General features: G+C 32.4%; 1 protein-coding gene across 5 annotated transcripts in view; it reads left to right on the forward strand.

Moving 5' to 3' along the window:
* LOC103274239 (sodium channel protein type 1 subunit alpha) overlaps positions 1–23,748 on the forward strand; it is a 137,836-nt gene that overhangs the window by 107,055 nt on the left and 7,033 nt on the right. For all 5 annotated transcript variants that reach the window (XM_008071705.2, XM_008071706.2, XM_008071707.2 and 2 more), the window contains exons 18-25: positions 1,573–1,693; positions 3,810–3,964; positions 6,625–6,798; positions 9,057–9,179; positions 16,474–16,755; positions 19,538–19,591; positions 21,055–21,192; positions 23,377–23,481. In XM_008071705.2, coding sequence (XP_008069896.1) covers positions 1,573–1,693; positions 3,810–3,964; positions 6,625–6,798; positions 9,057–9,179; positions 16,474–16,755; positions 19,538–19,591; positions 21,055–21,192; positions 23,377–23,481 — 1,152 coding nt within the window. The remainder of the gene's footprint in view (positions 1–1,572; positions 1,694–3,809; positions 3,965–6,624; positions 6,799–9,056; positions 9,180–16,473; positions 16,756–19,537; positions 19,592–21,054; positions 21,193–23,376; positions 23,482–23,748) is intronic.

The following is a 23,748-nucleotide window of genomic DNA, read 5'->3' on the forward strand; positions in this document are numbered from 1 at the left end:
ACAGATGTGGAGTACAGGTAAGAATTAACTACACAAGTAGGCTGCATGCAAGTGAAGTTTGAACTTCCAACTGGCCTTCACTCCCCCTGGGTATAGGACCAGGCACCCTTTGTGTTATTACATGCCCCTCCTCCTTCCCTTCTTCCCCTAGCGTTGTGCAGTGACTGCCGATCCCTTCCCGTGCTAATGTGATTAATGGTCAGGTCCCACTTATGAGTGAGAACATGTGGTATTCAGTTCTTCATTTCCGTGATAGATCACTAAGAATGATGGTCTCCAATTCCATCCAATTTGCTGCGAAGTTCATGATTTTGTTCTTCTTTATGACTGTGTAATACTCCATCATGTATATGTACTATCTTTTCTTTATCCAGTCCACTTTTGATGGACAGTAGGGTTAGTTCCATGTGTTTACTATTGTGAATAGCGTAGCACTAAATATGCATGAGCAGGTGGTGTGTGCTTTTGAAGACCTAGTAGATGATCTACATAAGACCAAGGTTTGGAAAAACACTGTGCTAGATTTGATAGCTCAACAAAGACGGGAGATGTTTTAGTCATCTCTGAATATTCAGCCTTTAGCATATTGTTGGAGTCCAATAAATATCAGTTGAATAAATTACAGAATGAATGAATTATTCACACCAAAAATTTGAAAGCCAGTTTGCTGGTCTTCAGGAGGAACATTTATGATTTGTAGAAATATAGTGAGTAAGCTGATATGTTCTATTATGTCTGCCATCTATGTCTTCTGAGAACTCTGGGGGAAGATAAATGTCCTTCCACTCTTATCAAAATATCAGGACTATTGTTGTTGCTTAACTGGATTTTTTCTTTCAATGTCACATGGCATATAACATAACCATTATTTATCAAGGGAAACTGAATTTTCTCACACATTACTTGTCTTATTTTACAACACCTCGAGCTGTAAGATATTTGCCAGAAATTGAAATTGTTTATTGAAGATGTCTAAGGTTTTTTTATTGATATGCTTTCTAACCTATTTTATAGCAATTTTTCTTCAAAGAACACATGAAATATGCAAATAGTAACACATTTGTAGTAAAAACTCTAAACACCCTAACCATGAATATTAGTAAACATGAATAAAACAATAGATAGTTTTTTCTCACAAGTAAGACGTTGCTAATGAAAAGTATGAAGCCAAACATTAACAGGCAGAGTAATCTATTTCCATTATTTCCTTCTAAGCTAAGGATTCTCTTCCTATCCCATTCCCTTTCCCTTCCTCTTCCTCCTTTTCTCTCTCTTTCTTCTGCCCCTCCAACTCGCAGAATGGTGTTTTGCTTAGTACATGTTGCTGATGGCCATTTGTAACATAACATAGCAATCTGAATTCAATACTTATGTTGTAAATCACTGTATAAAAGTTAGCATAGTCAAAATTTTCTTATTTCCTCTTCTTATTCAATTCCTCTCTTGCTCTAAATTTAAAATCTCTGTTACTCGAGGAGAAGAAAAATAAACTGTTAGGTAATAATCTTTTCTTGGTAGGTCACTCATTGCCAAAATTAAAGTGTTTCCTTTGTATGTTCATCTCATGTACAGAAACTGAACGAAAGCAGTAGTTCATCGGAAGGTAGCACTGTGGACATAGGTGCACCTGCAGAAGAACAGCCTATAGTGGAACCTGAAGAAACCCTTGAACCTGAAGCCTGTTTCACTGAAGGTAAAGAAAGAAATCTTAATGTTAATTTTTAGTTTGTAGAGTTCAGATTTTTTAGCTGTTGATCACCCAAAAGAGATCACTTATAATAAAATAGAACCTTGTGATAGATCTATTTCCATTACCTCTAATATGTTGACAGAAAAAAAAGATTTAAAATCTAGTGTTGTGCTTTGATGATCTTTGCCCATTATGTGGAAAGTATTATGAACTTGGAGAAAAAAATAGTTTAATATCATCAAAACTTTTGAATAATTTTTATTTTTTAGTAAGATGGTGATATCACAAGAAGTTGACATCTTAAACACTGGTTCAAATTTTCATACACAGAATTTGCCTTAAAAGTAACTTTCTGACTACTAAAATTAAATCCATTGCAAATGATAAGCCATGGTTTTAAATTAAAACATCATTTTCCAATGCTGTTTGTATGAAACAGGAAATAAACTACATGGGATACCCGATACCTAAACAGTATCTAGTTGAGCCTGGTATAATATGGAAGAGCTATGTTTTTCCTACAACTAGTTTTTCTCTTGGTCTGATCTCCTTGGGAATTTGAGTTTTGGAGATATGCATATATTTATGTATTTTCTATTTGGTATTTTCTTCATATGCCTAATATGTATTCAGTCGTCCTCTATTCCCTGTATAAATCATGCACATCAAAAACTCTCATGGACATCACTCTCAAAATTACCTTCATCTGGCCATTGGGGAAGAGTTTCTAATTCCTCCGAACAGGTGCAACAAATATTGGGCAGATGCATATGTTCATAGCGTTTTTACTTGCCCATGAAATGTAAATGTTCATCACATTTGCCATTTCTCCAGTAGACTGATATGGATCACCGTGGATTGACGTGTTTAAACAGTCTTCGTCAAGGCCCAAGAGTCTTTCTCAATGTGGAGAATCACGCAATTCAAAGTAGCCCTCTTTGAAAGGACAAAACCATTCTCTTGCCTTGCTTTCCCTGATGGCATTCTCCCCTTAGGTGGCACAAATGTTTTGAGCGGCCTCCACTGTCTACTCCTCCGTTAAGTTCAAACAGGAGACTTTGTTGGAAATGTTCTTTTTTTGACTTGACACTCCATCTTCTTTAGCCCACAAATAGCATTGCCTTCAAATCTGCAAAATGTGAGGTGTACTCACAAGCACAACATTGTCTCTCCAAATAACAAATGACGAGGGATAAACAAACAACACCGCAGTATTGCCATGCCAAACACAAATGCTATAAATTTATGCATCAACCTACTATATCTATTTAATTCACCTGATAATCATGCCATCTATGAAAACCTTTCTCTTTCTCTTTAGACTGTTATATGTATCTTTACTATCACCCTTGTTTCCTTTTCCCTCGTTCCTTCGTTCCTTCTTACTTTCCTTCTTTTATTCCTTTCTTTTATTTCTCCATGTCTTTTTCTTTCTTTATCTTTCTCCTTTTTCTTCCAACACACCTGCCTTTTTCATTTTGCCTTGGAGCTAAGTTCTTCTGTGTGTGTGTGTGTGTGTGTGTGTGTGTGTGTGTGTGTGTGTGTGTGTTATATAACCAAGATTTCTTATAAGGTTCTTGGAAGCAGAGTACATGCTCTGTACCTTTTCTTTTATTAAAAAAAAAAATCGTCTGTGGTGCTTGTGAAAGTTCTCAGAGATATCTGTTAATTTAATTTTAGTATTAGAGTGACAGCAGTGTGTGGAAAAGGCAATGACAAATCAAAGTAGAACTGTACAGATCATATTTTAGTGGCCTAAATGAATAGAAACTTGTATATGCCCTTCTAGAAGAACTACAAAAAACCTAAACAGTAACAAAGCCAGCATTGTTGACAGAGATTGACATTACTTTCTAAAAGGGAAGTTTTCTGCTTATTATTATTATTAATTTCCATTTTGAAGGCCAGGAAAGCCGATATTGTTAGTCAGGGAAACATTTATAAAGCTGAATAATTCCACAGCTTCGTGCAGCACTTACCACTCCAGGCTTAGAGATCTGCCCTAGCAAGGATAGAGATGGTAATAATAATTAAAAGATAAAACAGGGACATACCAAAGGATTTCGTGGAAGCAGCAGAAGTTATTTTATCTACCCCTACTTGAACATTATACTTACAGGCTGTGTACAAAGATTCAAATGTTGTCAAATCAGTGTGGAAGAAGGGAGAGGAAAACAATGGTGGAACCTGAGAAGAACGTGTTTCCGAATAGTTGAACATAACTGGTTTGAGACCTTCATTGTTTTCATGATTCTCCTTAGCAGTGGTGCTCTGGTGAGTGAATATTAATCAAAGGTGCTGCTATACTAACTTTTAGAATCTTCTAATACTGATGACTTATTAATCCTTTCTGTTTCATTGTCTTAGTATCCACTGCATTTTTAATTATCCCACCTTGTGGCTAGGCTAGACTGTAGACTTACCTTATGGGTCTGTATTTCTGAATTTACTTTTACATAGTAAACTACATGCATTTCTAATAAGCTAATTATTAATTTGTGTTTATCATTAAGTAGCCTAGAAAGTTTAGCTCTTCACCTTATTCATTATAACCAAAGAATGTGATATTCAATTACTCATTGTTTTATAAGAAAATAAGCATAAGAACCACAGCATAGTTAATGAAAGTCCTGTGAATATATGTCCTGTGAGTGCTGATGAATTTTGTTTCTGAGTGGCATTATTATTATCTTCTCTTTATGGACAGTCCTTAGGGACCATTTCTCTGTCTCTTTCCAATTGTGTTCATTATTCTCGTACTACTCAGGAAACAATGAATGCTGGTAACAATAAATATTGGGCAGCATGCCTAAGAGAGTCATTTAAGGATTAGTTTTTCTTTATAGAAAGGTGTTTATTTCATCAGAATCTATTTATATAAAAATTATTTACAAAAATAGAAACATAAATAGCATTTTAGGAAAACAAAGATACAAAGAAACTGTTTAAGCCCTAAGTTAGATAGATAGATAGATAGATAGATAGATAGATAGATAGATAGATATAAATAGATAGATAGATAATATAGATGTTAGACAGAGTTTGCCTGATTGAAACACAGTAACATGCAAGTTTAACTTCAGTTTATAATTCTATTTTTGAGGGTGTGGGAGTCAGAGTCTCGCCTGTTACCCAGACTGAAGTACAGTGGCACAATCAGGGTTCACTGCAGTCTCAAACTCCCGGGCTGAAGGAATTCACCCTCCTTAGCCTTTCTAGTAGCTGGACTACAGGCTCACGCTACCATACTGGCTAATTTTTTTATTTTTTGTAGAGACGAGGTTGCTCTATGCTTTCCAGGTTCTCAAACTCAAACTCCTGGGCTCAAGTGATCCTTCCACCTGTGACTCCCAAAGTGATGGGATTACAGGCATGGGCCACCATGTGGCGCTATAATTCTTTTTTAAAAATTTTATCTTCAGGAGGCACAGTTAGTTACATAGATATATTGCATGGTGGTGAGCTTTGGGTTTCTATTGAACCCATCATCCTCATAGTAAGCGTGATACCCAATATGTGATTCTTCCCTCACTTCCTTCCTCTCCTCCCCAGTTTATGATTCTAATACAGACTTATGTTTACCTGAAAATTTCTCTGAAGAAATAAATTTATTCTACATGACACTTAGATAAGAAATAATCTTTCATCATTGAAAGGAACATATACTTAGAAGTTAAAAGTCAAATGAGATACATATTAGCAGAATACCTATTTGTATCTAAATGTAAATTAATTTCATTTAACCATCACACTATATCTCTGTAGAAAAACATAAACTGTTAAGAAAATGAAGAAATAAAAAAAGCGGATAAACCCAACTTTATTTTTTTTATTTTATTATCTTTATTTTTAACTCAACTTTAAAATTTTTATTTTATTTTAGAGTTGTGGGGTACAAGTCAGGATTGCATACATAAGTGGTTTATGTGCAGGTGAAGTTTGGGACCTCCCCTTGTACCTTACTGTGCCTGGATTAGAATCAGGCACAGTATTTATTGATGTTGTGTGCCCTGTTTCTCTGGCAGTATCCCACTGTGTCAATCCCTTTTTTGTAGTATTATGATAGGTGTACAGGGTCCACTTATGAGTGAGAACATGTGGTACTCAGTCCTTTGTTTCTGTGATAGATTACTGAGTATGATAGACTCCAAATCCAAGCAAGTTGCTGTGAAGTCCATAATTTTGTCCCTCTTTATCGCTGCATAATATTCCAACATGTATATGTACCACGTTTTTTCTATCCAGCAGCATAATTGGTTCCATGTTTTTGCTATTGTAAATAGTGTTGTGATAAACATGCATGTGTAGGTAGCTTTTTTGTAGAATGATTTGAGTTACTCTGGGTATATTCCCAGAAGGGGGATTGCTGGGTGGTATGGAAGGTCAATTTCTAGTTGTTTTAGAACTGGCCACACTGTTTTCCATTGAGGTTAATTAGTCTGCACTCCCACCAACAGTGTAGAAACATTCCCTTGTCTCCGAACCCAACTTTTTAATAAAATTGGACACTGTGATGATAAATCACAATTTCTGCTTTATAAAAACATAATCCTTCATTTTTTATTTCTTCAGTCTTCTTTCTATGACCAAAAAAATCCATAGAAGGAAGCAAAATAAATTAAACAAAAGGAACTGAAACTTCAAGTGGGGTGGCACATCAGGATATGACATCAATAACTATTTCCTTAATAAGACAAATTAATTCATTGAAATTATACTTTTCTTCTTGCTCCTTCTAACTCTAATAGCAATGAAGAATTTAATGTCTTCCCATTAAATAATTAAAAGACCTTTGAGAGGAAAAAAGTAGCAGTCACTACTGTTTCTCTGTCCTTCTATTTCAATAAAATGCTATATGCATATATGATCAGAAAAAATAGCCTATAGAGGGAAAAAGATTTTAAAAGCTAAAATGTGTAACTTTTTCTTTATAGGCATTTGAAGATATATATATTGATCAGCGAAAGACAATTAAGACTATGTTGGAATATGCCGACAAGGTTTTTACTTACATTTTTATTCTGGAAATGCTTCTAAAATGGGTGGCATATGGCTATCAAACATATTTCACCAATGCCTGGTGTTGGCTGGACTTCTTAATTGTTGATGTAGGTATCCTCCATATCTTTTTCTACTGTTTATGGTTTTTTCTTCATTTACATTCTAATACTAAAGTAGTGAATCTCTCACCACTATGTAATGTTGACGGATATGATACTTACAACACTAAACTCACCCACTGAATGATAGTGTAGTTTTGGAAGACATGGACTAATTTAGTACTGATTTTAAAAAGCATTGGGCAATGGAATATATGGGTTTATCTAGGATAAAAACTAAAGGAAAAAATTGTATCAGCAGTTTGTAGGGAAAGTGGTGAAACAGAACTTAAAGGACACTTTGCTTAAATCCCTTATATTATGAATCAGTCTCAAATTTGAATCCCAGCACTATCACTTATTGGTTTTGGGCCACTGTGCAAGTTTTTTAGCCCCTGACTCTGTAAAATGATGATGCTATTTATCATAAACAGTGATGATGGTGGAGACTACTATCATTTTTTAAAAATTTTATTAGATCAACTCAAAGTTTGTAAAAGGTATGTTTAAAGAGTAGATGTGTAGATTATGACTTCCATTATAGGAAGTAAGATGTGCAGAATGTAGGAAAAAACAAATCTACTTTATGTAGTGGTGGGAATTTTCCTAGAACGTAGACTAGATTTACAGCAAGCCTGTAATACACCAGATAGCCCTTTGTATACCCAGCGATTAATACTTCGTTTTCCCTAAAGCAAGTGACTGTAAGATGTGTTAAACATCCTATTTTCTGTTATCAATTTGGCATAATTTCAGTTTTCTAAAGCTTTAGAAAACTATGTCCAAAATATGGCTTCATAGGAATCAGTTTTATACTAAAAAATATTAATCAAACAAGACTATGAAGATTTCTTTTGGAATGTGTTTCTAGAGTTAAGAATTATGAATACAATATCCCCTTGATTCTGAACAAAGGCAAAGCCTAATCTATATGAAAAGCTTAATGTTACCATGAAATGTGTGAGTTAAGAGAAGTCTTAAAAGAATAATTGTTTCATCATATCAAAAAGGGGGAGTCTTTAATATTGAGTTTTCAAGTTATAGACGTTATATATTATATTTCAATTTCTCATAATTCTTTACACTAGATTTCAAATTTAAATATAGTTTAACCCTTTTGAAACTTTCTGAGTTTTGCTTTTCTCTATTATACTTATTACATGTCTGAGTTTTTGGTGAAAGATGATTTTACTTATTATTCTGAGTTTTTTTTATAGTCATTTTTGAAATATTGTAGAAAAATAATTTTATAGAGAATTTTGTGGTTATGCAATGGTAATACCTTTATTTTCAATGTTCTATTTTAATTATTTTATGAGGATCAATACAGCACTCTAAAAAAAGACTAAAGTAATAGCACATCTCAAATAATGTAGAAAGTATATTAAGTATAATACAACTTAATACATTTTTAAAAAGAAAATTTTGCACTGAATGTGAAACTGTTCAATACTAGACACTTTCAAACCAAAAAAATTAGATACAAAGTTTTGATAAATTATTTATTTAGAGAATAAGGTATCCAAGATTTTTTTTTCTTTACTCATGCATATTTCATACAAGTGAAGTAAACTCAAGATTTATTTATTTGGTGACTCTTCACTAATTGACCATTTGGGTCCATGTACTGTGGCAGAAGAAGTAAACTATTATAGAAAATTTTGAGGAAATTTCGTAATGAAATTACTTTTTAAGTTAAATTATTTACACAGAAATAAACTTTAAACAAGTGAAAACACAAGGTATTAGCAAGGCATAAAAAATCACCTATAAATTGAATTAATACATTAATTTTTGAGAATACCAGTTATAATTAGTTAAATATATTAACTCAGAATGGAAATTTCTTAATTTTTTCCAGTGCAGCAGCAGTTTTTGTATTTTATAATTAGCCTTAAGCAAAGCCCTAAATTTAGCAACACCTTAATAAAGTAAATGAAAGATAAGCAATAACATTTCTTCCACCTGAATTTCTTATTTTATTTTATTAACATTTTGCTTCATTTTAAAACTAATTATTCAATTAAAAAGTATATGACATTTAAGGATTTTTGTTCAACTAGCTTTTAATTAATGTCTTAAAAGCTACTCTATTTGCATCAAACTGAAAATATTCCTTTACCATTTTTTAATGTTTACTAAAAACATTTGGACAGTCACCTTCTGAATAATAAGTAAAACTTGTATTTCTTGTTTATATAGAAAATACAAATTGAATGAAAATTATTTCATTTATTTATTGTTTTTATTATTTTGTGTGTGTGCAGGTTTCATTGGTCAGTTTAACAGCAAATGCCTTGGGTTACTCAGAACTTGGTGCCATCAAATCTCTCAGGACACTGCGAGCTCTGAGACCTCTAAGAGCCTTATCTAGATTTGAAGGGATGAGGGTAAGGAAAATGAAAGAATGTGAAGTATTTCATATAGCCAAGTTAAATTGAATTGAATTTAGAAAAAGGAAAACCCATGCATGCAAAAAGAATGGCAAATCCTTGCAAAATTGCTACTTTATCCTTTTATCTGTTGCATATTTACTTGTAGGTGATATGCAAGAGAACTAGGCCTCTCTTGAAATGATATAATATCATTTACCTGCTGTGCTCATTAAATGACTTTATTTCCTAATCCGTCTTGGGAGTTTCCTTGCAAACTTGTATTCAAAAAAGCAGAAACACTATTTAAGTGTAATGATACTATGTGTAATGATATAATAATAATAATAAACTAAAATGACTTCTATACCATGTCCTTTGTGATGACCATTTGTATTTCATGAGTTATTGAAAATAATGAGTCAAGTATGAGTGTAGAGGAAAATATGAAAAGAGTTGTCAAAATTTTTGCCTGTATAATGCCAAAGTTTGCATTATTTGAATATATTCAGGGGTAGCTATTAAATATGGACTGAATTTTAAACTTTAAAAATTATGTTTAACATGGTCTCAATTTTTAATTGTATTAATATTCTTAATTTATAAAATAGCAATGCTAACTTAAAGATTACATATCTGTCCATATATTTTTATGACAATAAAGTTAAACATTTGCAACATAAAGAACAGAAAATATAATTTTGACTCGTTGCCATAGGCGAATTCATAAATTAATGTTAACTTAAGTCTCATTTGCCAAAGTCACACAAAATTTCACATATTACCCCTTTAAAGGAAATATTAACCATTCCCCATGATTCATAACAGATTTGAAATTTTACTGTTATTGACATGTTATTTTTCATGCCTTTTTTAAAAGCATGAAACATTGATTTGTATAAGATATATGATATAAATTTTAGTTCTACTTTTTAAAAAAATCAAAATTTTTAATCAAAAGAAAGCTACTGAATTGTGTGATTCCAATAGAAAAACATTGCTCTTTTACTGCCTAAAATTTAATTGTATTTATAATGACAAAGTTGTATTGTAGAATTTAATTTGCATTTTGTAGGTTGTCTATAGCCTTATGTTTTCTTCTAAATTAAAGTTTATTATAAATGCCACTTTTTAAGAACATAAGACTTTTCCTCAATTTCCCTACTATTATGAAAATTTTTTTCCTCATTTGAAACAATTCAACACAATATAATACAAACAGTCCTCTTTTATTTCTCACAGAGATCTTCACATTATCACCAAAATGTTTTCAGAAATTCTTTCCGGGGTATGTAAAAATTAAGTTTGTTTTCCAATTAAAATGTCACTTTCTTTTGTTTCAGACTGGCAGACTTGGAGAAAAATATCATTTTCATACATTCTACTTAAAAACATGTTGCCTGAATCAAAATAATACATTTTAAAAGGCTTCTGAAATCTGAACAATGCTAAACATTTGAAGTTGTTACCAATATTTCAAATTTGATCTTTTGGAAGCTTATTAAATCTATGAGTCGAGTGGTCAGATATTCCTATATATTATATTCCGTTTTCCTAAAGACGTGGTCTTATGAGTCTACCTTTAATTTTTGTAGTAATAGCCTTATCCATAATTATTTATCAGTAATAATTTTATATTAAAAGAAAAGGTTAATTTTTGAAACTTGGAGATTGAAAAACATAAATTCCTGATAGATGCTGATACATGATGAAACTAAGCAGTTACATTGTCAGATTGATGAATGTCTCCATTCCTCACAATGACAGCATAGACAGTACTAAAATGACTGATCTCTTCAGCACCTGTTTGGCATTGTAGAGTCAAAATAACCTTAATACTGGTTTTTTTTATATCTAGTGTTTGAATTTGTTTACTTTGTAAAAATATAATCATGAATTATGGTGAGGTTATAGATAATAATAATGATTATGATTGGGAAGTAAGATTTGAACATATTCAGAAACTCTCATTTAACTCTTTTCCCTAGCAGCATAAAATAGCAATAGCTATGTCAAAGCATAACTCAGGCACTCATTTTATTTTTGTTGCTCTGTCACTTTTTCAAAGCATGTGCTTCTATGCAACATTACTGGAAAAAGCATGTTGTACAGTGCTTGATAAGAAGTAGGAAAAGATATGCAAATTATCATCACGTTGCACTTTGTGTTTTGCATGCTTTATGCACATTTCTGGCTGACAGCTTTTAAACATTTATTGTATTTCAAATTTCCAGTCCAAATTTTTCAACTTGCAAAATTAAACTGAGTGAATTGACATCGTGATTACCTAGGGTAAAATAAAATTGGTATTGAAATCTGTATTTTTAATTTCCTAACCTAGAAAATCTAGATATTTTCTTAAAAAAACAACAGCATCAAAGCTCAAGTCTTAATTAATAGGGAAACAGAGAGTATCATATACAAAAAGTAACACCAAATGTTCTGTCATATCAAATTTCTAACTAATAACAAACTATATATTTCTATTTTATATAGGATAATCTTGCTCCAACTTGGATGGGGTGGAGCGCTGGTTCCTCCCCTCAGCCCTTTATTATGGGTACTGTATTACCCCTTTTGCTACCTTTAATCCTTGCACTGTGACTTATATGTAGAGGGAGAAGGGAGGGAATGGGAGGGGTACTATTTTACCATAGTAGGGACAATACAATATTTACATCCCCATTCTCTATTTTTAATTGACTTAAATTTCTTTTGAAAAAAAATACCTTTGTGAATTTACCCTATGTGAATTTTAACCTCAATGGTTGATATCTTTATTAAGTTTCATTGAATATGATTTCGTTATGTGTATATTGAGTTATCCATTTATGGGGAGATTGATTGCTGAGGGTGGGGGACCCTGGTGTAGGATGATTATGTAAAAAAATATTTAACTTGTCAAGTTGATGATACTGTTTGAGGAATATAACCCTTGCCTGTACATTGGCTTGGGTCCTTAAAATGGTCAGCCAGATACCATCAGTTGATTGGTGATATGGGTAAGCAGATGTGAGAGTGCAATATCTCAGGTTTCATAAGATTGGCATTGATTGTGTGACCATTCTCATTTTTTCTTAAGTATAAGTTCATAGAGGTTGTTTCCAAAATATAATAATGCAAAAATATATTAAGAAAGAGTTGAAGAGCACACATGATTTGTGTTTTAAATGGAAAAAAGTTAATATAAAATAATTCGCTTATTTGGATTGCACAGAATAGAACACCTACCTAGAAATAAAACAAAAACATCTTATCATGAGTATTAAGATAAAATGTAATGCATAAACTCATTTCTCAAAATAAGTTAGCCTCAACTAACTTCTCAAGATCACAGAAGATACCACAGTGAAAACATACATAAAAATGAATCTACATTTTGTTTCTAGAAGTTTAAGCATATTGTGCAAGAAGAGAGTTTTTATTTTTGAAAGAGAGAAAAAGTTGTATTTTTGTTTAGATAATTGTTATACCATAGCTTTCAGAAATAATTTCATTCATTAAAATCCACACCACAAATTTAGTTGTTAGTTTTAAAAATATCTATTATTTTTCTTTATACTAAAAAAAGGATGATTTCTACTTTGCCTACTTTTGATTTTTATTTGTATAGTTTTTCTGTATTTCTATTACAGAAGCATTAGACTCCATGGGTAGTATTTGTGTGAAGTTCAAAGACAATTCATTCAGACAAGAAAGCATTTCTGCATATATCAAATGTTCTAACATTAATTTGCATATTTAATTCTCAATCCCTCATTTTATGTTGACTTAATCAAAAAATGCAGATAATCAACCAGAAATAGAGTTTTTATAAGAACTGGTTGTCCTAGAATAGAGAAATTGTATTTGATGATGTTTTGAAAAAGTTTGTGAGAAGAAACAGACTCTAGTATGGTATTAATTTATTAAGATAGTTTCTTTCTTAGACATCTCCTTTCATACAGCCTGAAACCTCAATAAGTTCTTTCCAATGTATTTAGACCAATTCTTCCTTTTCCTTTCCCTCATAGGAATCAATTACTACAGTTCCTTGGAGGATGAAAAAAGTTAATTTACCCCTCTATGCTGAGCTAAGGAATGACTTGGGGCTCTTGAAAAAAGACAATCTTCTCTATGATACTTCACTGTCTAATTTAATATAATCTTAAATACAAATACACCTTTGTGTAGTAAATTCTCCAATACTATGCCAAATGTTTTCTAAGATAAAAATATTTTATGTTAGTAAAAATAAAACTTTTATTCTGAACTGAACTATTGCAGAGCACAAATGCTTACCTCAGGAATTCCATAATTTGAGTTAAGTTTAATTCAAATGAATCCCCAGTTTCAAAGTATACCTCTCAAACTTAATTCCTAACTACAAATTTTTCTTGTGCTCAATTTCTTAATTATTCTCATCACATATCCAGAAATAGCATTTACAAATTACGCTTTCATCAATGAATAGTAACCTAACCTCCACTTCATTTGTTCATTGATTCAATCAGTCAAACATTTTTGTATTCCTATATTCAAAGTTCTCTGGTATATTGCTATATTCAAGTCACTCAAGGCCTTGGAGGATGCAAAAATGTATTTTTGTATCTTATGTTTTTTAAAAAATCTTATCTGTCAGGATTACAGAAATACAGTTAACTGTAACACTGAGCAATATGGGTACCAGGTAAGTGGAAGCAACTCTACAGAGAATGAGGTAGACTGTCAAGAGCACTAGATGTTATTTCTAGTCTAATTTTGGAACTTTTATTTATTTATTTATTTATTTATTTATTTATTTATTTATTTTGAGTTGGAGTCTCACTCTGTCACCCAGACTGGAGTGCAGTGGCCGCTCCCGGCCACCACAGCCTCTACCTGCTGGGCTCCGGCGATCCTTTCGCCTCAGCCTTCCAAGTAGCTGGAACTACAGGCGTGCGCTACCACGCCTGGCTAATTTTTGATTTATTGTAGAGATGAGGTCTCGCCAATTTGCCCAGGTGGGTCTTGAACCCGCGGGCTCAACCCACTCACCTCAGCCTCCCAAAGGCGTGGGATTACAGGTTGAGCCACGGAGCCCGGCTTGGAATTTATTTTAATCTCATTCTTCTCATTTGACATATAAGAACGCAATACTAAATTATCTCTTCATTTCTATCCAGCACAAGAATTCCAATTCTTGAACTCAACAATGAAAATGCTCATCTTTCTTTAGAAGGCTAAACTGGGGGAGGGAGTGCAGTTAGGCTCCATGAAATAAAAGCTAAACCTTTGAGAATAGAGAGTATTTCAGAAGAGATTGGAGAGGGAGACATGGCATCTCGATGATCTGGCAATTATATTACACAGTAATTATATTAGTTGGAGTGGCATGGAGTGTAAGTGACCAGGAAAATCAAAACTATAAAGGTAGATTGTGGAGTGATATGAATACCAACATAAGAAAAAAAAAATGTGGTAGCCACAGAGGGGGGTGGGGAGGACAGAAAATAACTTTGAAGTAGAACTTGGGGAAAAATTAATTCATCTGACATGAATTAAAGGAAAGATATAGTTAAGTGAATGATAATAGTGTAGATATGAAATTACAGAGAACAGGTCTAGGGTGGTGACTCTAGAATGGAAAAGAAGTGACAAAGGTGAGAAAGGTTTTGAAGAAAAACATGTGACACCTGCAGATTGATATGAAAAGAAATTCAAGAAATAGTTACAGATAATCAGTAATCATATTCTAAATTAGGCATTGAAGGTAAAAATATTCTTTTTAATATGTACTCTGTGTATGTGAAACAGCATTTTAATCTGTATGATAGACAACATATTCAGAAAATGAAGAAAACAGGTAGTAATTTGATTTCAGTTTCCAAATCTTTGATCTGAAGATATCTAATTCTAACACACATTTAAAATGAGGTATGAAATAAGGGCTTATTATGCCAATTGTATTAATTCAGACAATCAAATGAGATAAGGCAAGGTGTCATATGTCAGCTTGGTTGCTACATAGGCCACATCATTTGGTTCTGCCTGGATAACTCAACCTGAATTAATTTTTCACATTCATTCCGCTACCTTTGTCATTATTGGTATTATTATTATTTTTGACCCACTTATCACACTATTTTGTATCTCAGAAGGTCTAGAGTTTTATTAATTAATTAATTTTTTAGACTTTAAACAGGGCTCAGAAGTATAAGAAATTGACTTATGTATTTTTTTCAGCCAGGCAATCAAAAAACTTTGTTCTAAAAATACATTGACATGAAAAGGCAGATAGAAGATATTTTGATATCTGTTGTTTACTTTGGATCAGATTGACAATAATAATAGAAATACATAGGTAGAATTAACGTTAGCTGTTAATGTTCCAGTATGAGGCATCTGCCCCTTGTGAGTATTTAAGGGCCTGTCTTTGTGTTCCCTCTTAGCTACTCACGTGCAGCTTAATGGGAGCTATGGAGGAGAAAGCAAGGACAGCCATCTCTGCATTGTTGCCAAATGCGAAAACTGGATTTTTAATTCATGATCCAGAAATAAAGATGAGGGGAAAAAACATGCTTCCATAGGAAAAAAAGTAGATAATAATTGAATGCAAAACTTCATACAATCACATCAGATTTGGGAACTGTGTATGGCATCCTTTTCTTATTTTCTTAAGAAACTGATTTCTATTATGTTTCATTTAAAATAAGTTTATTGAATTAAACTGAGTAAATGAAACAACTGATATGACTGGAGCTTGAAATAAACGATGTGATGATCTAATGAAATACATAATGCAAATTGTCTTGCTTTTTATGCAAAAAATATTATTAGTCATAGCAATGCATGAATAATTAAAAACAAATTATAATAGGATTTAATAATATTTTTATATTTATACATCTGAACTTTTAAGTTATTTTAAAAGTATATTGATCAAATAAACTCAGGTCCAAATGTTTTTGTTTTGTTCTTTAATATATTGCCTTTTTCAAATTCTGTATAAGAATTTCTACTTTTTTTTCTGATAAACAACATGTATTCTGATTTCTACTGGCAGCAGATTCTTCTAATTTTACTTTTCCTTTAACCTTTTAGCACTTCTCCCTCTCATTTTGTAGAACTTTTTTTTTTCATTTCTTGGTTACATTGCCTATATTTGTTTCCCTACATGTATTGCTTAAGAAAATATGCATTTTAACATTTTTTTTACTTTGCTTTGAAATATCCTAGAATAAATAGTCTTAATAGAAAAATTAATAGAAAGATGAAAGATTACTAGGGGAATGTCTTTTCTTTTTTAACAGATAAGAATTCTGACTTTTCTTTTTTTCCATTTGTGTATTAGGTGGTTGTGAATGCCCTTTTAGGAGCAATTCCCTCCATCATGAATGTGCTTCTGGTTTGTCTTATATTCTGGCTAATTTTCAGCATTATGGGCGTAAATTTGTTTGCTGGCAAATTCTACCACTGTATTAACACCACAACTGGTGACAGGTTTGACGTCCAAGAAGTGAATAATGAGACTGATTGCCTAAATCTAATAGAAAGAAATGAGACTGCCCGATGGAAAAATGTGAAAGTAAACTTTGATAATGTAGGATTTGGGTATCTCTCTTTGCTTCAAGTTGTAAGTGAATACTATTTTCTCTGATTTTTTTTTTTTGTTTGTTTGGAATAGTAACAAAGTAATGGGATACATCTACTATTTAGTTACTAAGAATAAAGTTTATGGTTTTCCTCTTATTAAACTTTGATTTATTAGTACAGGTTTATGAGGTTAGATGGGTGGAAACTATTACATGTAAGAAGTAGGGACATAGTCAATAGTTGCCAGATATTTCAGTTCTTTCCAAGGATCTTTTTCTCTTTTTTACCTCATTTTTTTTCTATATTTCTCTCTCTTTCCATATGAACAAGTTAATAAATCAATAACTTTGGTTTTTCTTCTATTGAAATTAAATCATTAGATCACCCTCCGAAACACACACACTTAATACCTCATTGGACTGTAACTAATTGGTAGGGATTAACTGCTGAGTTATACTATTTGGATTGAAGTTTGGGGAATGATTGTTAGGTTTTAGGATTACATTCTTATAGTAAGATGGAAATGACACCTGGAAACACCTGGAAACAAAAATAAAATACAAATGGCTGTTGTCATCTCTAATGACCTTTCATTAACATTTAAGTCAATTTTATACTAAACATTAATGTTTTCACTACTGGGTCTTTAAGAAAAATAGTTTATAATTCATAAGAACTCAAAGTATGATAAATTATCATAACAAAACAGTGAATAAAATGGAGTCCAGGAGATTTTTTTTTTAAAGCTGTATTTTTTTTTCCTTGTGACTCTACAGAGTCTTTAGGGTAAAAATCTATTTCTGTTCCACCAGGGTTATGTTTTCATTTGTTCAACTAGGAGACTAAGCAAACCAACCAACAATGGTCAAAACCTTCTTGCAGTTCTTTCAGAGGTGCCTATACTATGATTACTTTCACAAATTCTTTCCACTTTTTTTATCAAAAATTTTTATTGCTCTTTTGGACATTTCTAACCTACTCTGAATGTTCACACAAAGTAAAATAGGGATTTTTAAAATCCAGAAATAAGATATGCATGGTGGTCTTCGCTGCTCAGGAAGCTTAGGTGGGAGATTTGCTTGGGCCCAGAAGTTGGGGTTACAGTGAGCTATGATCATGCCACTGTACTCCAGCCCAGGTGACAGAGTGAGACCCATCTCAAATAAATAAATAAATAAATAAATAATCTGGCGAGAACAATTTCTTTAAGTGTTATAGTAGACATGATATTTCCTTGGCATTTATTCTTTTTTTTTTTTTTTTTTTTTTTTGAGTTGGAGTCTCACTCTGTCGCCCAGACTGGAGTGCAGTGGCCGCTCCCGGCCACCGCAGCCTCGACCTGCTGGGCTCCGGGGATCCTTCCCCCTCAGCCTTTCGAGTAGCCGGAACTGCAGGCGCGCGCTACCATGCCCGCCTAATTTTTGATTTATTGTAGAGATGAGGTCTCACCAAGTTGCCCAGGCGGGTCTCAAACCTGCAGGCTCAGGCAATTCACTCACCTCAGCCTTCCAAAGGCACGGGATTACAGGCTGAGCCACCGAGCCCGGCTCCTTGGCATTTATTCTAATCCTTATCTAATAATCACACTTGTAAATACCACTAAAGCATATTATTTCCCCCGTAAATTTGAGGAAAGAAAAATGGAATATTCTAAGGCATCCTTCAAAATGCTAAGTGATTCTGAAAATATAGAATAAAGATACTGTAAAAAGCCATTAAATACATTCTGTTCCAAAAAAAAAAAAAATCCTAAAAGATGATGTCACATTTGGTTTTTTACGGAATCATCTCTCTGTTTGTCAGTAAGTAATTGAAATGGTTCCTTAAATCACCTCTTTCAGTTCCTGTACCAAGTGTATAATGGACTTGTTCTATCATTGACCTAAGTCATTGACACATTCAATGTTTCTCTCTTTGATATACAAAAACCTTCTATTCTCTAAGATTCATTACTTTCTTTTCACTGCCATTATACATACCCTCAGTTGACTTTCTTGTCATGATATTCACCATTTCACCAGTGTTTATGTTATAAAAACAAAGACATGTTGTGTTACAAATACTAAGAGCTCTGCTAACTTCCATACTAGCTAAAGAATAGTCCTCTCAGGTCCACAAGGCTCAACATTTATGCCTTAGGACACAAACAAATTACCATACATTATCAAATTGAGTATTCCCCATCAACCTTTGAATCCCAAGTGTATGCATTACTATTTTTCACTTTTCTTATTCATATTAACTCATTCTCTTCGAGAATTACAAAAACAAAGTGGAATATAGGAATATTTCTGAATATTTTACTTCAAAATTCTTAAAAGGCAAGTTGCAACTCTGCCTTTCTGTATATCTTTATGATCCTTCGATTGTTAAAAAAAAAAAAGAGAGAGAAATCTTAAATTTTCTGTCGCTTTGATCACTTTGCTGATAGATATCAGCAGATGATCCTCACTTCTACATTCTAATTATTTGGCTGCCAGAGATATTGCCAAATGTGTTGGCATTCGTAAGACTTTCTAAAAGTGTTCCACCACATTTTAATAACACTTTAAACTGCATGATTCTATTAATTCTAAAGAATTAAAAAATACGTGTGAGTTGGTTATCCAGCAGGAGGATATATCAAATAACTCTTTTGTTCAGTAAGTTTTCTATAGCCTTCTTAAGATATTGTCTTGGTCCAAAATCCATGTAAAATTTGTTTTGAAATGTCTTTCAAAAAATAGTTCTTTTTAGAAAAATATATTTCTAAGACTGTTTATTGAACATCAGGTCTGAATAATTTTTACTCCAAAGTAAAACATGCATATTCTCTTTAATAGGCTACATTTAAGGGATGGATGGATATAATGTATGCAGCAGTTGATTCCAGAAATGTGAGTATTCCTTATATCCTAAGTCTTTTTACAATATTGATCATGTGCTTAAATTAAATCAAGAAAGCATAAGCAGCCAAACGAAATGATTGTATGTTGACAGAAAATATCTAGAAAAAATATGACCCAGATTAATATTCAAGTATTGCAATGTTTATCAGAAAGATCTTATGGAGATTAAATCAAAGCATAGATAAGTTTGAAAATCAAATAAAAGTAACACAAATTATATAATCAGTAGTAATATTGGTGTTCAGGAGCAAATGTGGAGGAATATATCATTTCTATCAGTAGTTGAAATATATAGCTAACCTCCATATTAGACAGCATGAGAAGTTACAGGTATTGTTCCAGCAGCCTTAGATTTCTGTGATAATCTTTCAAGTGATTTTATTTAAAATCATATAAAAATACTTTTCTATTACTTTAACATCCATAAATTTACTAGGGCCTTTAACCAATGCTATTATCATTCCTGTAGCCGACAAATTCCTGTAAGTTTATGTTACCAAAGAAAAGACATAGCCTCTTTGAGCCTAGCCTCTTTGGGGCTTCATAACATAAACTGAAACTTATGCTTATTCCAACTTCGTCCTTCAAAGCTACATAAAATTTAGTATTTCTATCAGCCTTCAGTGTTTCCATTCTGAAGTTCCATTTGTTTAGTCCATTATCATAAATAATAACCTTTGTCCTTGTAATCTTTAACTGACCTGATAGTTTGGGCTTGTCTTTCTTGAAGAGCACTTCTCATAGTTTTAGTTACATGTTGAGTGCCTTCCTAATAACCTCCAGAGTTGATTTACTTCATTTGGCTAGTTATATTTTGTTTTGTGTGTGTAATTTGTAAATCAGTTAGGAAATTGCAATGACTCTTTTACTCTTTTATTAAGTTATAAGTGATAGCTCAATGTTTATTTGTTACAAGCACAATCTAGATATTAAATAATCAATTGAGGATTTATAAACTGGATTGTCTACTTATGTCTACTCAATCTGAAAAATGCAATGACTGTTATAATGTTAGGTATAATGCCAAACATAAATGATTAACTTAATAATTATTTGTTACATTAATTTGTGCATGCATCAATAATTGTTTCTAAGCATAGTCTATATATATTTACAGAAGTAATTTTTTACTAATAATTTTTAAATTGCTAAAATTCAATACCTTAAAATCCTGCCAAATTTAGCACATTACTCTCCAAATAGAAAAATATTAACTGTATTCATAGTTACAAAAAATAGATTATAGGTCATAATAACCATATGTTTCATATGAAAATACCCTCAAAATCTGATTTCAGAGATTTTGTAGAGGCAGTTGATTCAGATTTTTTTTAAATGCTGAAGTGTTACTAAGGATAATATTTTCTGTTTTTATGAAAAAGTACCAATAACATTTCCAGTATTAAAATGTAATAAATTGCAATACTTCACAACATTTTCTCCTTCGGTAGGTGGAACTCCAGCCTAACTATGAGGAAAGTCTGTACATGTATCTTTACTTTGTTATTTTTATCATCTTTGGGTCCTTCTTCACCTTGAACCTGTTTATTGGTGTCATCATAGATAATTTCAACCAGCAAAAAAAGAAGATAAGTATTTCTAATTTTCTCTCTTCCACTGAGATAGAAAAGTTATCACTTAAAGTGTTTTTTCCACCAAATGAGTACTTGGATTCAGAAACCAAATAGGAATAGATATTAAAAGATAATTTTTCTTTTCCCCTGCCATTCACTACCCATATCTTTCAGGCTGTAGAAAGCTAAGAATAACTGTTCCACACTCCTGTTCAGAGGATCACAAATTAGTTTGCCTTTTTTTTATTATTAAGGAAGCACATCTTCTGTCTTAAAAAAAAAAACAACAACTAGATAACAACCCAGGCATATGCCCCTTTCCCAAAATCACCTAGTTGTTTTATCCCTACTACTCCCAACCCGCTTAAAATATACTTTTCAGTTAAAACTCTTAGAATCTTTGCAATAATATTCGCAAGAAACCCTGTGTAAGCTTCTTCTAGTATTTCCCTTCATACTTTCCCTCCCCCTTCATTGGTTCATTTTATCTATTCCTGTTTCTTTCTCTCAGATATTTAATTAAAAGCTATCACTTTCAGTTTTGAATTTTGCAACTTCTTATTAATTATCATTTATAAAGTCCATTGTATGGTCCCAAATATATATGCCCATCAGAGAAAATATGGAAAATTTTTTAAAAATCACTTGGAAATAACTACTATTCACCTTCTAGGTGTTGAGATTTTTTTAAATCTATAATTATAAATGCTACTGTTGACTTAACATAAGTGTTTTCTCATTATGTTACAAGTCTTCATGTATACATTATCATAATCTACTTATCTGTTCCCCAGTAGGTTGATAATTTAGATTGTTTCAAATCTTTAATAATTTAAATAGTGCCTTGTTGAAAGTCTTTGCGAAAAGAGTCTTTAATTATTTCCTTAGAATAAACTTCCACAATAAAGTATTTTGCTTCCTCAGAGTAATGCACCTACTCAAACTCCCAATAACAGTGTATGAATGTACCCATGACACTGCTGTCTCACTGACATGAAACATTCTCTTTGTTTTTTAATACTAAGTATTTGAGAGATTAAAATTGTATTTGATTTTAATTTTTATAGCTTTTATTACTCATAGAATTAAACATGATGTTTAAGTGCCTTTTAGCCATTTGAATTTCTTCTTTTGTGTACTGGTGCATCATCTAATTTACTCTGTATATTTGCTTATTGTATAATGAGTGCTGATATAATTATAATTATTGCATAAAGAGTGCTTTCTTTCATTCAGAAACATTCCTGCTCCATCCCTTTTATCATATTACTAATAGTATTCTATAGTCAATATGGGGCTATTCCATTTCACTTTCTATCCTATGTTCCAATCCTCTGTCCCTACTGGCCTGTCCCATATATACGATGCTATGAGTTCTGCTTTGTCCCCTGATTCTCTTACCAACTCACTCAGTTTTCTTTCCATCCCTTTGTTCCAAGTCTTGACAGAGTTAGAGTAGTTTTTTCATAAATAACTCCAAGTCACATTGCAATATACATACTCTCACTCTTTGCTACATTTGGATAAGAAGATAATTTATTACCTTGAACTTCAGAAAGGTAGTATCTATAGTGTAAGGAATTCAGTATTTCAGTGAATCAAATGTTACTACTCACTGAGTATATGAATAAAATAGTTAAAAATAGTTAACATCTCAGAGTTCGGTTTTTTTTCTTCACAAGATAATAATAATAAAGTCAATTTTGAAGCCAGGCTCAGTGGCTCAGCCTGTAATCCCGCGCCTTTGGGAGGCTGAGGTGAGTGGATTGCCGAGCCCGCGGGTTCGAGACCCGCCTGGGCAGCGAGACCTCATCTCTACAAAAAAATCAAAAAATTTGCCGGGTGTGGTAGGGCGCGCCTGTAGTTCCAGCTACTTGGAGGGCTGAGGCGGAAGGATCACCGGAGCCCAGCAGGTCGAGGCTGCGGTGGCCGGGAACGGCCACTGCACTCCAGTCTGGGCAACAGAGTGAGACTCCAACTCAAAAAAATAAATTAAGTAATTAAATTAAATTAAATTAAAAAGTCAATTTTGAATGATAGTGAGAAATAAGTTTATTTTAGTACCTGAAATTTACTTGCAATTTTTCAAATCTTGTACTTCCTTTTTTTAATCATCTCTTTTGTGTTTTAAGTTTAACACTGAAAAAAATATGTACAAAGGGACAGAGTTTTAACCAGTTTGATTTTTCTTTTCTATACTTTGGAGGTCAAGACATCTTTATGACAGAAGAACAGAAGAAATACTATAATGCAATGAAAAAATTAGGATCGAAAAAGCCACAAAAACCTATACCTCGACCAGGAGTAAGAACCACCAAATAATATGGGAAAAAATATACAAAACCAAAAACTTGCATGGGTTTTTTTTTTTTTTTTCACAAAAGAGAAAGTAGCTAACATTTCCAGCAGCAAAAATTTCTTCCACTTTTAGAGCATCATTAGTTCATATATTTTATGGTAATACTAAAAATTGTTTTAAAAGACCAAAAAGAATAGGAAGAAGTAGAAAATGTACCTTGTCTTCAAGCTTTAGAACTACACAACTAGAATCCACACTAATTGACCAATGAA

Source organism: Carlito syrichta, unplaced genomic scaffold, assembly GCF_000164805.1.
Source record: "Carlito syrichta isolate Samal-C Ts95f unplaced genomic scaffold, Tarsius_syrichta-2.0.1 Scaffold314643, whole genome shotgun sequence".
NCBI lineage: Eukaryota > Metazoa > Chordata > Mammalia > Primates > Tarsiidae > Carlito > Carlito syrichta.